Source organism: Mirounga leonina, unplaced genomic scaffold, assembly GCF_011800145.1.
Source record: "Mirounga leonina isolate KUSES-001 unplaced genomic scaffold, KU_Mleo_1.0 Mir_101799, whole genome shotgun sequence".
Classification (NCBI taxonomy): domain Eukaryota; kingdom Metazoa; phylum Chordata; class Mammalia; order Carnivora; family Phocidae; genus Mirounga; species Mirounga leonina.
This window is the reverse complement of record NW_023270210.1, coordinates 1,481,027-1,495,617: the sequence shown is the minus strand read 5'-3', so window position 1 is coordinate 1,495,617 and position 14,591 is coordinate 1,481,027. Positions and strand designations below refer to the sequence as shown.

General features: G+C 45.4%; 1 protein-coding gene across 2 annotated transcripts in view; it reads right to left on the bottom strand.

Moving 5' to 3' along the window:
- Positions 1 to 12,744, bottom strand: part of MECP2 (methyl-CpG binding protein 2) — a 61,051-nt gene extending 48,307 nt beyond the window's left edge. For both annotated transcript variants that reach the window (XM_035011059.1, XM_035011051.1), the window contains exons 1-2: positions 12,608 to 12,744; positions 7,098 to 7,221 (exon numbers count right to left, since the gene is read on the bottom strand). Coding sequence is in view for 1 of the 2 variants with exons in the window: in XM_035011051.1 (XP_034866942.1) it covers positions 7,098 to 7,123 (26 nt within the window). In the remaining variant the exon portion in view is untranslated. The remainder of the gene's footprint in view (positions 1 to 7,097; positions 7,222 to 12,607) is intronic.
- Between the last annotated feature and the right edge of the window lie 1,847 nt (positions 12,745 to 14,591).

Below are 14,591 nucleotides of genomic sequence, written 5' to 3'. Positions count from 1 at the left end.
AAACTTAAGTACCACTAGAAGTCCCAGAAAAACCAAAATACTTTAATATTTTCAAAAATAATCCACATGTAGAAAGTCAGCTCATGCTTAAAAGTGCTCAAGCTTGTGTTTCAGCAATGTGGAATGTTGCAAAGAAGATGGGAACAAAGGGAAATGTGCATATCTCAGAAGCTTTCTTTGCTTTCTTTCAAATCTAAAAATAAAACCTTTGGACTGCCCTATTAATAAATCTAGAAAATGGATGCCTTTTTTTGTAGAAAGCTTTCACAAACAAAGAAATAAAAATATCTTCTTGGTTAATAGGACCAAAGGATGTAAACATAAACCAGATGTCAATCCCCGTTTCTCTAAATTCCATTCTCCCTCTGGGCTCTGGTGGGGCTTCTGTTGTAAAGATGTTTCTACAGCACAAGGAGACATGTTGAATGAAGGTCTATACAGAGCAACACGGACCAAGCTCAAAAGCCAAATACTGAGCAAAAAGAATGAGCTGCGGAATGTAACACAGAGTAGGAAATCCTCCTGCGTATTTGTAAAAACAGTTTTGAATGTTATATATTATTATGTGTAACAGAGCATAAAGCTTGCATGGAGAGTATCCCCTTTGGGGGACAGGCTACCTCAGGGAGGCAGGGCAAGCAAGTGCAACTACGGCCTGGGATTTCACTGGACCCGTCACATTGGAATTCCACAGGAGGAGGAGGATGAAAATAGGGCAAAATGCTAACATTTCTTTTTTCTTTTTTCTTTTTTTTAATTTATTTGAGAGAGAGAGAATGAGAGACAGCACGAGAGGGAAGAGGGCAGAGGGCGAAGCAGACCCCCTGCTGAGCAGGGAGCCCGATGCGGGACTCGATCCCGGGACTCCAGGATCATGACCTGAGCCGAAGGCAGTCGCTTAACCAACTGAGCCACCCAGGCGCCCAAAATGCTAACATTTCTGAAGTCTGAGTAGAAAGCACCTGAGTAGCTAACACGTGAGCAGAGTGGAGAGGGTAGGGAGGAAGAGGGCCAGGAGGACTGCGGGAAGGCAAGACCTCAAAGGCAGAAGGGTCAGAATGGCCTAAGGGAGGGCAGAGAAGTAGGCATGCAGAGATGAGGCAAAGAGGGCTCTGATCCAACCTCCTGGGCCCAGGCTTGTGGGGATTACAGTGGTGCCATCCATGGTGGCTCATCAGGGTGGACCTGGTCCTTGACAAAAGAGAGTGAGCTTGCTTATGCACTGCTTCCTTCACCATGAAAATCTTGGTAAAAATAAATAAATAAATAAAAATCAGAAGAACTAAGCAGTGAGTTTGGCACCAGAGTTGACTCTCACACCACCCAAGCTCCTGCCTTCCTCTCAGTATTGAGTATCAGAGAATGAAGTGTGTTGGAGAAGGGGAAGCCCTCTCCTTATGGTCTCCTGGGGCAGAAGTGGAGGGAAGGAAGGTTCCATAAAGAGACCTGAAGTGGGAGCCCTGGGGACCTGATGGGTAGGTGGGAAGTCAGCTCAGGGCAGATGGCCTTCAGAGCAGTGTGGGATGGAAAAGGGACAAGATGAACGGCCAGAGCTCCTCACATTGCCTTCTGGGGCTCAGGAACATCTCAGAATGTGATGCAACTTAGAAGGAAAGCGGAGCCTATGTGGCACAGCTGGTGTGGTGTGTCTGATTTCCTTCCAGCACACTCTGCAAACAAAAATGCTCCTTGCCCTCAGGCCTGGCTTGCTGCACCTGTCTCATCTCTGAGACCCAGCCCACCAGTTCTCTCTTGTCTGAGCCTCTGAACATGCTGGTCTCTCCCCAACTCATACCTTCTCCTGGACTAGCTAATGTTGCCTTACCGTTCAGGTTTTGGAGGTCACTTTTCAAAGAAGTCTCTTCCCTGACCTCACTCCCAAGTCTAGGTGGGACCCCTCTAACATTTATGTGCTCCCTTAGTGGTCAGTATTCTTCCATCATAGCCTTCAGCCCCCTGTAAAGAAACAGTCTGTTTGCCTATCTGTATCTTCCTTTAGATCAGAAGATAGCTGAGGGTAATCCATAGCATCTAGTACAGTGAATGACATAATATATGCTAAATTGGTATAGGGTAAAGTAATCAAGTATTGCTCTATAAAGAGTACAAGAATCAAAGAGAAATGAAGCAAGAGCAATCTGGTCCTGAATACTTCCAGGACATAACTTACGCATATTACAATACAAGTAAGACAGAAGGTCCAGCAGCTTCAGGATACTTCAACTCTGAGTCCTAAGGAGCCACTGCAACTTAGTACCAAAATAAAAATGCTCCATTTTCTTAAAAATTCACAAATGAGAATTGGCTGAAATTCCCCTTGTCAAATAAAGCATCGTGCCTCATAGGCTCTGCTCACATGAGGTCACATCTGATGAAAGGGAAGCTTGTGAAGTTTTGCTTTCTAGCGCTAACTGCTAAAAATTATTTCTTCCTAGCCTAACTAACAGCTCTCTAGTCTCTACAAATAGCACCGCAGCCATAAATTTGTGTGCTCATCTACTCAAATGTAGTCTTTTCTTTAAAACTATGCAATTAACAGGACACCCTGATTTAGCACTATCTCTTCAAGTTTAAAATGCATATACCCGGGGCGCCTGGGTGGCTCAGTTGGTTGAGCGGCTGCCTTCAGCTCAGGTCATGATCCCAGGGTCCTGGGACTGAGCCCCGCATCAGGCTCCCTGCTCAGCGGGAAGCCTGCTTCTCCCTCTCCCTCTGCGTGCCTCTCTGCCTACTTGTGCTCTCTCTCTGTCAAATAAATAAAATCTTTAAAAATAAATAAATAAAGTAAAATGCATATACTCTTTGACCCAGCAAGTCCCACATCTAGGAATTTCTTCTACAACCCTTAAAAAGAATGATATGGCTCTATAGAAACTGATATCAATCTCCAAGATACATTAACTAAAAACACACACTCACCCTTGTTTGTGTGTACATGCCCACAAAATATATAAACACAATTATGAAATAGATAATAACATGAGGTATCTAGAATAGTCAATTTCATAGAAACAGAAAGAGAGGGTAGTTACCAGGTGGGGGAGGGGGAATAGGGAGTTAGGGTTTAATGGGAGATGGTTTCAGTTCTGCAAGATGAAAAGGATTCTGGAGACATATAATGGGGACGGTTGCACACACACACACACACACACACAGTTAATAAGAAACTGATAATGATGGCTGCCTCCAGGGAGAAAAATGGGTATTTGGGGACAGGGTGGCAAGGAGCTCTTTAACCATATAACCTCCTATACAACCTTTTTCATTCTGTACTATATACCCATTTTTAAAAATCCATTAAAAAACCCCAGCCTTATACAAGAAGCTTTTTCCTTAATCATAAGTCATTTATACCCTTTCTCTAAATAAAAAATATTTTTTCAATCCAAATCAGGATTCCACTTCAGTTTTAAGGTTATTTATTAGATTTAAATGATGCAAGTTGCAAAAAATTACTTCTTACCTAAGAATATATTCACCAAAAGCCTGCCTTTATTTTTATGAACTATTATAGAAATGCTTCAAAATCATCACAGAAGAAAATTACCATTTTTATCAGTACACAACTTTTATTCCATCACAACCGAGCTAGCTGAATATAGAACTGTTTCAACAGCAAAAAGCCCTCATCATAATTCAAGACAAAAATCAGCCTGCAATTACATGAGTTAGGAAACAAATGATGCTTATGTTGCAGTCTACTCTAAGCTCTCACTTCTGTGTCAGAATCTAAAACACACACACACACACACACACGCACTCACGCACACCCTCCGATTCCTCCTAGTTTATCCAAAACCTACTTTGTGAAGATCCACTATTTTCTTGAGTCTTCTGGAATGAGCACCGTAGCCGTTGCCACTGTTACTGCAACCTCTGTGGCCCTGCCCCGAGTCAAGGAGGAAGCAGCCCTTGCAGGGCCCCACACTGCCCCTGCCTCGAATCAGGGCTCAAGTACTTGTTGGGTGAATGAATAAATGATTATATGCTGACCAGCTTGCCATCAAGTCTCACAAAGAAAGACTTCAGAAAGAAAAAAGTAGGAGATGCTTTGCTTACTTGAAGTCAACATATGGTAAAGGTGAAGACCAGATGACTGAATCACCAAATGGCTATGACACGACTGGGTAAGTGGGGAACGCATCCCTACCCAAATTTCAATACAAAAACAAGCATTTTTATAACCATAGGAAAAACACAGGACAACTTACCTATAAGATTCTTTTGTATAGATCAATATAGTACATCAAGTTTTTTTAAGAAGAAAAATATATAGATGAATACTGACATGTCCTTAAGGTAGGAAAGGACTTTCTAAGTATAAAAGCAAAAGAAAAAAATCCTAACAGAAATTTGATACATCAGGGGCGCCTGGGTGGCTCAGCCGGTTAAGCATCTGCCTTCGGCTCAGGTCATGATCCCAGGGTCCTGGGATCGAGTCCCGCATCAGGCTCCCTGCTAAGTGGGGAGTCTGCTTCTCCCTCTGCCCCTCCCCCTGCTTGTACTCTCTGTTTCTCTCTCTCTCGCAAAAATAAATAAATAAAATCTTCAAAAAAAAAATTTTTATACATCAAAAAAGACAAGCAGAATCAAAAGATATACGACAAGGTAGGAAAAATATTTGCATGATGACAAAGAGTATCCTTAATACAAGTTCTTACAAATCAACTTAAAAACAAATATCCTGATGGAAGAACAAATGCAGAACACCAACAGGCAAGCAATTCACAAAGACCAAATGCAACTGGCTGATGATTACTGAGGTTCAGCCTCAGTAATAACCCAAGGAGCACAAATTTAAAAGATGGGCATCCAATTCTGGGAGGGTCTGGGAAGTGGCACTTTCTCAGACTGTCATGGGAACTGAGACAGCCATCTTGGAAGGCGACGTGGTGGTACCCATCAGCAATTCCAAGTCTAGGCAGCTGTTCTTCAAAAAGACTGGCACATGAGGAAGTTCAATCCAGTACCATCTTTAATAGCGAACAACTGGGAAAGCCAATAGGGGGACAATGCATGACAGTTTAAGTCAGCACCAGATCACACTGCCATTTAACAGAAATGAGGCAGAGAGAAACATATCACAAGGACAGATGCAGAATATGTATAATATCATCCTCATTTTGTTAAAACAAAATGTGCATATTTGTATAGCCTAAGAAGATTCAGAAGGATCTACATTAATAGTGGTTACTCTGGGTAGTGAGCATGGAGAGTAACGGGAAGTTTTCATCTTTTTACGTGGTATACTTTAAAATGGTTTGTTTTCTATAAAAGCATGCATTATTTTTATAATTTCTTAAAAAAGGAAAAGAAGGGGGCGCCTGGGTGGCTCAGTTGGTTAAGCAACTGCCTTTGGCTCAGGTCATGATCCTGGAGTCCCGGGATCGAGTCCCACATCGGACTCCCTGCTCAGCGGGGAGTCTGCTTCTCCCTCTGATCCTCCCCCCTCATGCTCTCTGTCTCCCATTCTCTCTCTCAGATAAATAAATAAAAAATCTTAAAAAAAAAAAAAGTAAAATTAAAAAAAAAAGGAAAAGAAGAAAAATAATAAGATATCAAACACTTATCTAGTAAAGACAGGTTCTGTCCTTGGGAGAATTCCCTGCAAAGTTTCTTGAAGCTCAAATGGCTGTCTTTTCCACTCATAATAGACTTTTTTTTAAATCTCTCTTCCTTTCTACATTTCTTAGAAGAAACTATATAGAGTGACCACTACCTGTTTTATAAAATCCATTCATAATCTGAGAAAAAGACTATTAAAAACATAAACCACCCCCAGGCCTAACATCTACCAGAAGAAACCCATTCACTGCCCATATTACATTTAGTCCACACAGTTTCTGAGACAATGCACAAAGCATCAGCCACACAACTCCCACCAGCATAAATACGTGGTGTACAAAGAACGTCCTGTCAGCAGGGCCCAGAGTACACCCCACAGCAATAAAGGAGAAATGACAATTTGAGTCACAGGATCAGGACTGGAACCAAATTTGGGACTTGGAGGCAGTGCAATGCTCTTCACTTCCTTCCACACCTTCTATTCTCCTTTACCCAAACCCTGCCCCTTCCACAGTCCCCTATTAGGCTATGTTATGGATATCCACAAAGCTTCAGACTGAGGTATCAGAAACCAGCAGAGAGACACAACAAAGTGCTACCTGGGGGTCTCAGCTGCAATCACAATGGCAGCATATGTATAAACTCACATTTTTTCTTAGGAAAAGGAATGGAAAAATTCAATTAGTACGTTCTGCCTTACCACATGGAATGTTTGAAATCCAGGTGTCAAAACATCAAATGTGGAGTGACCACTGATTTTAAAAAAGCTTGAGATATTGAGCCTGACAGTTGAGAAATTAAGGAACCACTCATTTTTACAAAATTAAAGTCCACACAATGGCACCAAAGTAGCCAAAAGTGTGGCTTATAGAGCACCTGAGTGTCAGACCTCATATGGCTTGGATCCTCAGCTTTTCAAAAGGCATTCATTCTGCTCTAGAGTCTCAAGAGCCAGACCTGTGTCTGGGTGCTCTTTAGTTCCGGGGAAGGAGAGTAGCAAGCACAGCCATTAGCCACGGGCTCTGCTGTTCTGTGACAGCTTTCAGGAAGCCATCCTTCTAGGGGACCACACACCAGTTCCCATATCTGAAAATGTTTTACCACTGCTCACTAACATTGACCAGGAAGTCATTTACCCAAAACCAAAGCAAACAAAGCACCATGCTGAAGACCGCTAGGCAACAGCAGCAGTGGCAGGTGAAGAGCTCAGTCAAAGCGCTCTCAACTCAGCTGACCTGCTTCAAGGTGAACTGAAGTTGCAGATCACCAGTTCCGGCTCTAATCTGACTCCCGCCCCCAGATCACGCTGTGGCTACCAAGTAACCCTACCCAAACTGACCTTTCAGGGCTCAGGGAAGTGACTTTTTTTTATTATATGGCACAGTTTGGCACAGTTATATCTTTAGTCCTTGGGGTACTTTTATACTGTCCAAGAGTAGTACATCTTGTTTTTTTTTCCTTTTTTTTTTTTTTTAAAAACAGATGGCCAAACCAGGACATATACTAAAAAAAAAAAAAGGAAGGTTACTTACCTGAGCCCTAACATTCCAGCTACCATGGAATCCTGTTGGAGCTGGTCTACAGAAGCAAGATGTATTCTGGGGAGTCACATGTCACATCAAAGCAGGAACTGGTGAGTCTGTATTTTTATGGAGCCTAAAACAAAGAAAATCGTAAGTTGAAAGCCCCCATTGTGCTGCACGACCTTTTTCCCAGGGCTATTTGGGACATTTTGAAGATAAACATATAGACAAAGTACTATGCTATTTCCCAGCTTACCTACTAGAAACAAGGATAAACCGCAAATTACTAGCACATAACACACAGTACTAAAATAAAGATTCATGTGTGTTAGAATCGACACTATCACAAGTCTTGTCACCTCTGAGGGACACTTTGGCACTATAAAGCATACTGTTAGTGGTGATCCCTGGTAAGTATTCCTTGCACTATGTCATACAGAAGTACTCAGGGAGAGAAAACATGTTCAAGAGAACATGCAACATCAAAATGTCATCCCCAAAAGAACACGTGAAATCCAGAGGCAAAGTTGGCCTTCTTTTTCAAGCAGCTGAATTTGAAATGAGCTGTTGTAACATCACTTAAAGGAGCTTTAACCCTGAGAGAGAGGGGGAAAAAAAAGCAGCACCAACAGAAACCAAAAGCCCTGGGAGATCCAAAGCCCTCCTCCAATATATGCAAATCTGTTTCAGAGCAATCACTTTTAAGCCTCTCAGATCAGTTAAATCACAATGTTCAACAAACTAAGTTATTAGTTTGATAGTTTCTCTTCTGCTTTTGAATACATTCAAAAGAAGACTTTTGTCATTACATTTTTCATCAAGATAACATCATTTCCTTGTTAAAACCTAAACTGCCCCATATTAGCTAATCTCTGGTTAGCTTGCTGGCCCAAGAGCAGCACTTTCACCTTTAGACTAAAAAAACCTAGAATATACAACTTAGAGACTATTCACACAATTACTCATGTAATTAAACCCAGAGGAAGGGCAACACCAACCAAGTCTTTTACAGCTGGTCTGTAACTACCAGGATGGTACCTAGAGTTATCTATTGAGGTGCAGTGAGGCCTTACAATTCCCTGAAACAGTCAAGTCATAGAATGCTTTGAAATCCAGAAGTCAAGGTAACAGTACTACTGTTAGCTATATAATAAAAATCATACCCAGTATCCTGGCTGGGAGGCCCTGGCAAAGCTACAACTTCTCACAGCCACGGTTTGTTTTTTTACTTGTAAACTGAGGGAGCTGGACTAAGGGTTCCTTCCAGCTCTGAAATTTTAAGATCTTTGATTAACTCAAGATTTACAGAAAAAAGAGCAAGCAAATGAAAGCAGTTAAGTGAAAACCCAATAAAACAGTAATGTGCAGCTCCATATATATGATGCCCCCAGCTCCTAGGCAAGGAAGACAAGTAAACCCTTCCTAAGGCTTGCTCCGGAGAGTTCAGACATCTGCAGGAACTGCTAAACAGCCATGGTGAGGACACCTTCATATGCCAGCAGACCCAACGTAAGTATGCCCTGAAGAAGTTATAAAGGTCAAGGCTTTATTCTTGAGTAGAATGGCCACACACACCCCCTCTGATTTGGGAATGGGGATGCCCTGCCTGCCACCAAATTCCCACTCCCACTCAGTTTCCCCAACACCATACCTACCATCAAAAATGGCAGAACCAAGTATTTAAGTAATAGCATGCAAATCAAGATTTCAATAAGAAAAGGTTCCTCGCAAGAGAAAGGCAGAAGAGAACAGATAAAGGCAGAAGAGCATAACTTTGTGTAACTGAGCCCAAGGAAGGAAGAAGAACCCATTCACATCTGTCCTACTGGAAACGAGATACAGGCATAGTAGTCACAGTGGTGACAACAGCAATCTGACTGGAAAAGCCTGGTACAGAAGAATTGAGGACAAGGTCCTTCCGTTGAAGCAGAAATAATGCTCTACCCAAGAAAAAAGATTGTGTCTGCCAGCCACATGAGGCTGGTCTGCATGCATGTCACCACAGCAGAGGGTGGTGAAAACATGCAGGTGTCCTGCTGCACTCCCTGGAACTCAGCACCAGTCTAGGACTGTGTTTCCCCCACCCCTCCATCCCCATGCCCTTAAAAAACTACAGTTGATCCTTGAACAACACAGGTTTGAACTGTTCGGGTCCACTTATATGCTGGTTTTTTTCAGTATAGTACTGTAAATGTATTTTCTCTTCCTTATGATTTTCTTAATAACACCTTTATTGTGTTTAAGAATACAGTATATACTACACATAACATACAAAATATACATTAATCGACTGTTTAAGTTAATAATAAGGCTTCTGGTCAACACTAGGCTATTGGTAGCTAAATTCTGGGGGGGGGGGGTGAGTCAAAAGTTATACGTGGATTTTCAACTGCACGGGGGTGAGAGGTCGCGGCCCCCAATCCCTGCATCATTCAAAGGTCAACTATAGTTACTACAAATGTCAAACATTTTCTGGGATTCTCTCCTCCTCATAGATAACTCAGGCAGCCTGGTGACAAACTGCCCTTAGCCAATTAAAAGATTTCCACTGATATTCACCTTTATAAACGATCAGGACACATCATTTATCATGCAAACAGTCCCAGGCAGGTACATTAGTGGTGGAAACTGGACTGGAGTAAGGAACTAACAATTTTGCTTCTGCTCTTCTCTATTTCAGGTTAAAGAAGCAAGCTTCTCATTCAATGCCCACATAGGGGACGGAGTATTCGGGTGGGGGCAACATCATATTGGACTTATCTAGCCAAACTCCACAGTTTCTTTTTGTCAAACTCCAGTTTGCCTCTCCACCCACTCTAGCTTTGGCCACACAGAGGCAGGGTAAACGGGCAACAATGACTCTGGTTAGAAATTGCAAATAGAATGCAAAATTGTATTCTAACCCTCCCAATACATAAACAGCACAAAAGTCGAGGAGAGTTTCACTGCATCATGCTCTGTCAGGTAAAATAAAGACCTGGTACTGTAGGTTTAAAGCATTCCAGGCACATTTGTAACAAGAAACAGGACGGTGTGATAGCCTGTAATAGCAAGAAAGCCATAGGTTTCTTCAAGCTGTTAGAACATACTGACTTCAGATGCCACCAGGCACTTTTCAGAGAAACTATTCTGGAAGCTGCCTGTGCTGTTTAAAAGGCTAGAGGTGGGGCGCCTGGGTGGCTCAGTCATTAAGCATCTGCCTTCAGCTCAGGGTCATGATCCCAGGGTCCTGGGATCGAGCCCCACATTGGGCTCCCTGCTTGGCGGGAAGCCTGCTTCTCCCTCTCCCACTGCCCCTGCTTGTGTTCCCTCTCTCGCTGTGTCTCTCTCTCTGTCAAATAAATAATAAAATCTTTAAAAATATATAAAATAAAAGGCTAGAGATATGATGAACAGCTAACTGGAGGGGCACCCGAGGAGGCAAATGCATTGCCAATGATGCAAAACAGAGTCCTCATCCTGTCATGTCATAGGCTGAGATGCACAAACCTTGGAATCTTTGTGAAGTGAGGCTTGTGCATCTGTGTGTGTGGATAGGAATGTACCTCAGTGATCTGCCACCAAGCTGACATGCCACAAATGGGTATCTGTGGCAACTTATTTAACCAACTGTACTCTACTAGATTGACTATGTCCCTTAAGGTTCTCCTGTGTCCAGGTAAGAAAATAAAAGCAAGTGTTTCCCGGGCTTCCTGACTGGGATTTGAAATAGAAGTCATAAAAAGCCCATAAATAAGCCTATTCCCTAAGTCCCTGGTGGAAATTCCTAAAAGACCGAAGAAACCTAGACACCGTTTTATTTTTCTTTTTAAATAAGGATCCAGCATATTTCAAAAGACCCAGGAGGTCAGCTTAATCTTGTTGTTAACTGAAATCGCTGAGATCCAGATGAAAATTCTGGCCATGAAACACGAATTTCTTTTCAAGTAATAATTGCCTATTAACAACACTGAATTTTACTACCACGGCACAAATAACCTTCATTTTTCTGGTATAACAAAACACCTAAAACTTGTCAGAGTCTTGCAAAGTCTAAGCCACCTGGCATCACGCGCTGCTAGATTTGCTTCCACCATCACCAACCACCCCCCTGAATTCGATCCTACCCTCTCACAATTTGGGGTACTGATCCCACACAACAGAGACACAACGTGTGAATGGCTCTGCAGAGTCCATTCCTGTTCCTGGAAAAAGAACCAGAAGCACACATTTGCCTGACCATGAGTCAGGAATATCACTTTTGTGGTGGAGCCCATCTCTGCTGTGACCAATCCACAACGAACACACGACTCAGGCGACCACCACAGAGGTAGGTATTCCAGAGCAAGCTTTCCCAACCTCGGGTCCACTTAAGCAAGGTCATTAACGGTCTCCTCTGTGAAAGCAATTTTTTTAGACTCTTTACGATGACATTAAGTCTTCAGGGCAAAACCACAGAAACATTGCCACACCACGTAAAAGTCACCTGAGTTTCAGTTTGGGTAATTCAGTTATAACCAAACTAAAAGAAAATAAACTTTCAGGGGCAATTGACAGGAACCACAGCGATGCGATGAACTTGGCCCATCTGGTGATGATCATCTTGAGCAGGGCGCGCTCCAGAACTATAGGAGCCGGTTACATACTATGTCCCACTCCACTTATGTAACTAGAAGATCTCCGGCGAAGGGGGGCGGGGAGGATGGGAGGGCGCTCACATTCTGAGGCCACGGAACCCCCCAAAGACCCTGGGGGCGCACTCCCACCGAAGAGCCTCTAGTGCTCCCGGACACACAGTCCCCTACCTAAGGTTCATGATGGGAACTATAACCGCCTCTTTATGATGAGTTGTGGGACCAGGAACACAATGTCTAGTCCCTTTTGTGGGTGGACAATAATTCCCACCTACTTGTTCCTGCTAGAGGGGAAAGGAGATGGTGGACCGACTCGCTCGCAGTGGGGGCAGAAAGTCATGGAATGGGCGAGAAGGAGGGGGAGGCAAAGCCTGGAGATGGGGGTGAGAGCACAGGAGCCCTTGTGGCGCACTCTCCCGACGGGAGGCGGACTGCGCACGCGCGCCAGTGGGGGGGGGCCGAGTAACGGCAGAGGGGGCGCGCGAGGGAGGGAGAGGGGAGAGCGCGATCCAGGGAGAGGCCGGGGCGGCGGGCGCGCGACGACGCCGCGGGCCCGAAGCCCCGAGAAGGGCACGACGCGCGCGCAGCCCCGACAGGCAAAACCCCGGCGACAGGGGCGCCCGCGGGGCCGGGGGCCGGGATGCGCGCCGGAGGCGGGAGGGAGGGGGGCGTCAGGCGAAGTCGGCCCTGGGAGACCGCGCCGAGGACGGTCACCGCGAGCGCGGGTGACGGGCCGAGGGGGGAGCCGTCACCGGCGGCGGCGGCGGGAGGGGGAGGGTAGAGAGGAGGGACGCCATCCGCCAGCCGTGTCGCCCGACCCCGCGGGCCCCTCCCGCGCCACGTCCCGCCCCTACCCTCCGCCCCCCGGCAAGGGTCCCCGCCCGCGGCCGCGGCGGTCCCACTCACAGTCTCTCCTCCTCGCCTCCTCCTCCTCCTCCGCTCGGCGCGGCAGCGGCGGCGGCGGCCATTTTCCGGACGGCTTTTACCACAGCCCTCTCTCTGAGAGGAGGGAGCGCGCGCGCCGCCGACGCCGGGACCCCGCACGGCCGACGTCGCGCCCCGCCCTCCCGGCCGGCTTGCGCGCTGCTGCACCTGCGCGCCCGCGCCCCGCCCCCGGCACCGCCGCGAGCCCTCGTGCCATTGGGTGCGACGACCAGGGTGGGGCGGGGTCTCGGTGATGATGCTACCAATTGGCTGGAGTTTGTGTCCATTCCGGCTAGGGAAAAGGGGGTGGAAACCCTGTCCAGCTCCCGATTGGTTGCCATCGACCGTCATTTGGGGAAAAGAGGCGGCTAGGGCGCGGAGGGGCTGGTTTAGTGGGAGGAATTTGAATATTAAGGATTAATGGGCCCTTGCGGATGCTGGGGCAAGTGAAGGCCTCGACTCCGCACGCCTGCTTTGCGTGGCCCTCCTGGGCCATTGACCCGCTGTACACAAACGCACAAACTACGCTGCTGTAAGAGTTTCACCGCACCTGTATTTTCTCGGTATCACCACCTTCACTAGAAGCAGCAAAGTTGCCTACCCTGGAGCCTGACGTTCCAGACAACGGACCTTCGTTTCAGGGGCCTACCCATTGCATTCTTTCATCTGAGCCTGCTGTGTGCCGTGTGCTACACTCTCATGGGGTCAGGGAATAATTAACAAATCACAGCCCTGGCCTTCCTGAAACTCTGGCGGGAGAAGACGGTGCATGCCCAAGGCTGCAACGAGATCTGTCATTGTTGTATCAGATGGTTTGGTGGAGGTGTGGAGAAGGGGCAATGAGAGCACAAAGGAAGCAGCACTTAGCTCTGCCAGCTCTAACACCTGCTAGAAAAGGTGATTTGGGAGCTAAGATCCAGCAATTCTGTGTCAGAAAAATAAGAGTGTGGGAAAAGTTTTATCCAATGGGGTGTGCAGGACAGGACTATTTCTCAAGGCAACCTTAATCTGATTCCACCTATCATCCAATTCATCCAATGCTCCTTGTACTGGTTCTATGCTTAACAAGGAACCTTCTAATTCTGATTTGCCACCTCCCCCCTTCATTTATTAAATACCTGTTATGTCAGGCACTGTTCCAGTTTCTGGATTCACAGTACCAAACAAGACAGTAAACTAACATCCTTGTGGCAAAGATTCATACTAAGCATACAGATAAGTATATAATGTCACATAGTGATAAGGGCTTTGATACAGATAAAGCAAGGGTGAAGGGGGTGCTATTTAGATATCTATAGGCTTTTGCCCTCATTTTATTCCCCCATATGGACATCTGGGGAGAGAACATTCCAGGCAAGTTCAAAGGCCCTGAGGTTATACTATGCCTGGCATGTTGGGAAGAAAGCTTACGTGGCTAGAGAAAAGTAGGGTGTGCGGTTGGAGAGGCAGCTAGAGCCACCATGGGAACTGGGAGCTTCTTCTGGGTTGAGAAGCCCTCGGAGGATTTTGAACTGAGAGTTAACATCATCAGATCCATGTTGTAGGTGCAGTGTGGCGAACTGCCCGTGGAGAAACAAAACTAGGAACAAAAGCCCAATCAGGAGACCCTGACAACAGTCTAAGAAAGGTGATAGTGGCATTAACTAGGGTGGTAGCAGTGGAGGTTCTGAGATGTTGTGACACTCAATCTGTATTTTCAAAATCGAGCAGAAAAGATTGGATGTATAGAGAAAGAGAAGAAACAAGGATGATTCCTGAGTTTTTCACTGAGCAACCGAATGAATCGGTGTCTTTCAGTATAATGGGAAAAACTGAAGGAAAAGCACATTTTTAGAGGTACATATCAAGAGTTCCATTTTGACCATGTTAAGCTTGGGGTGCCTATTAGATGTGCAAGTGGAGGTGTTGAGTAGGCGTTTGGGTTAACAAGTCAACAAGTTGAGCATCCAACTCAAGAAGCTGTAAA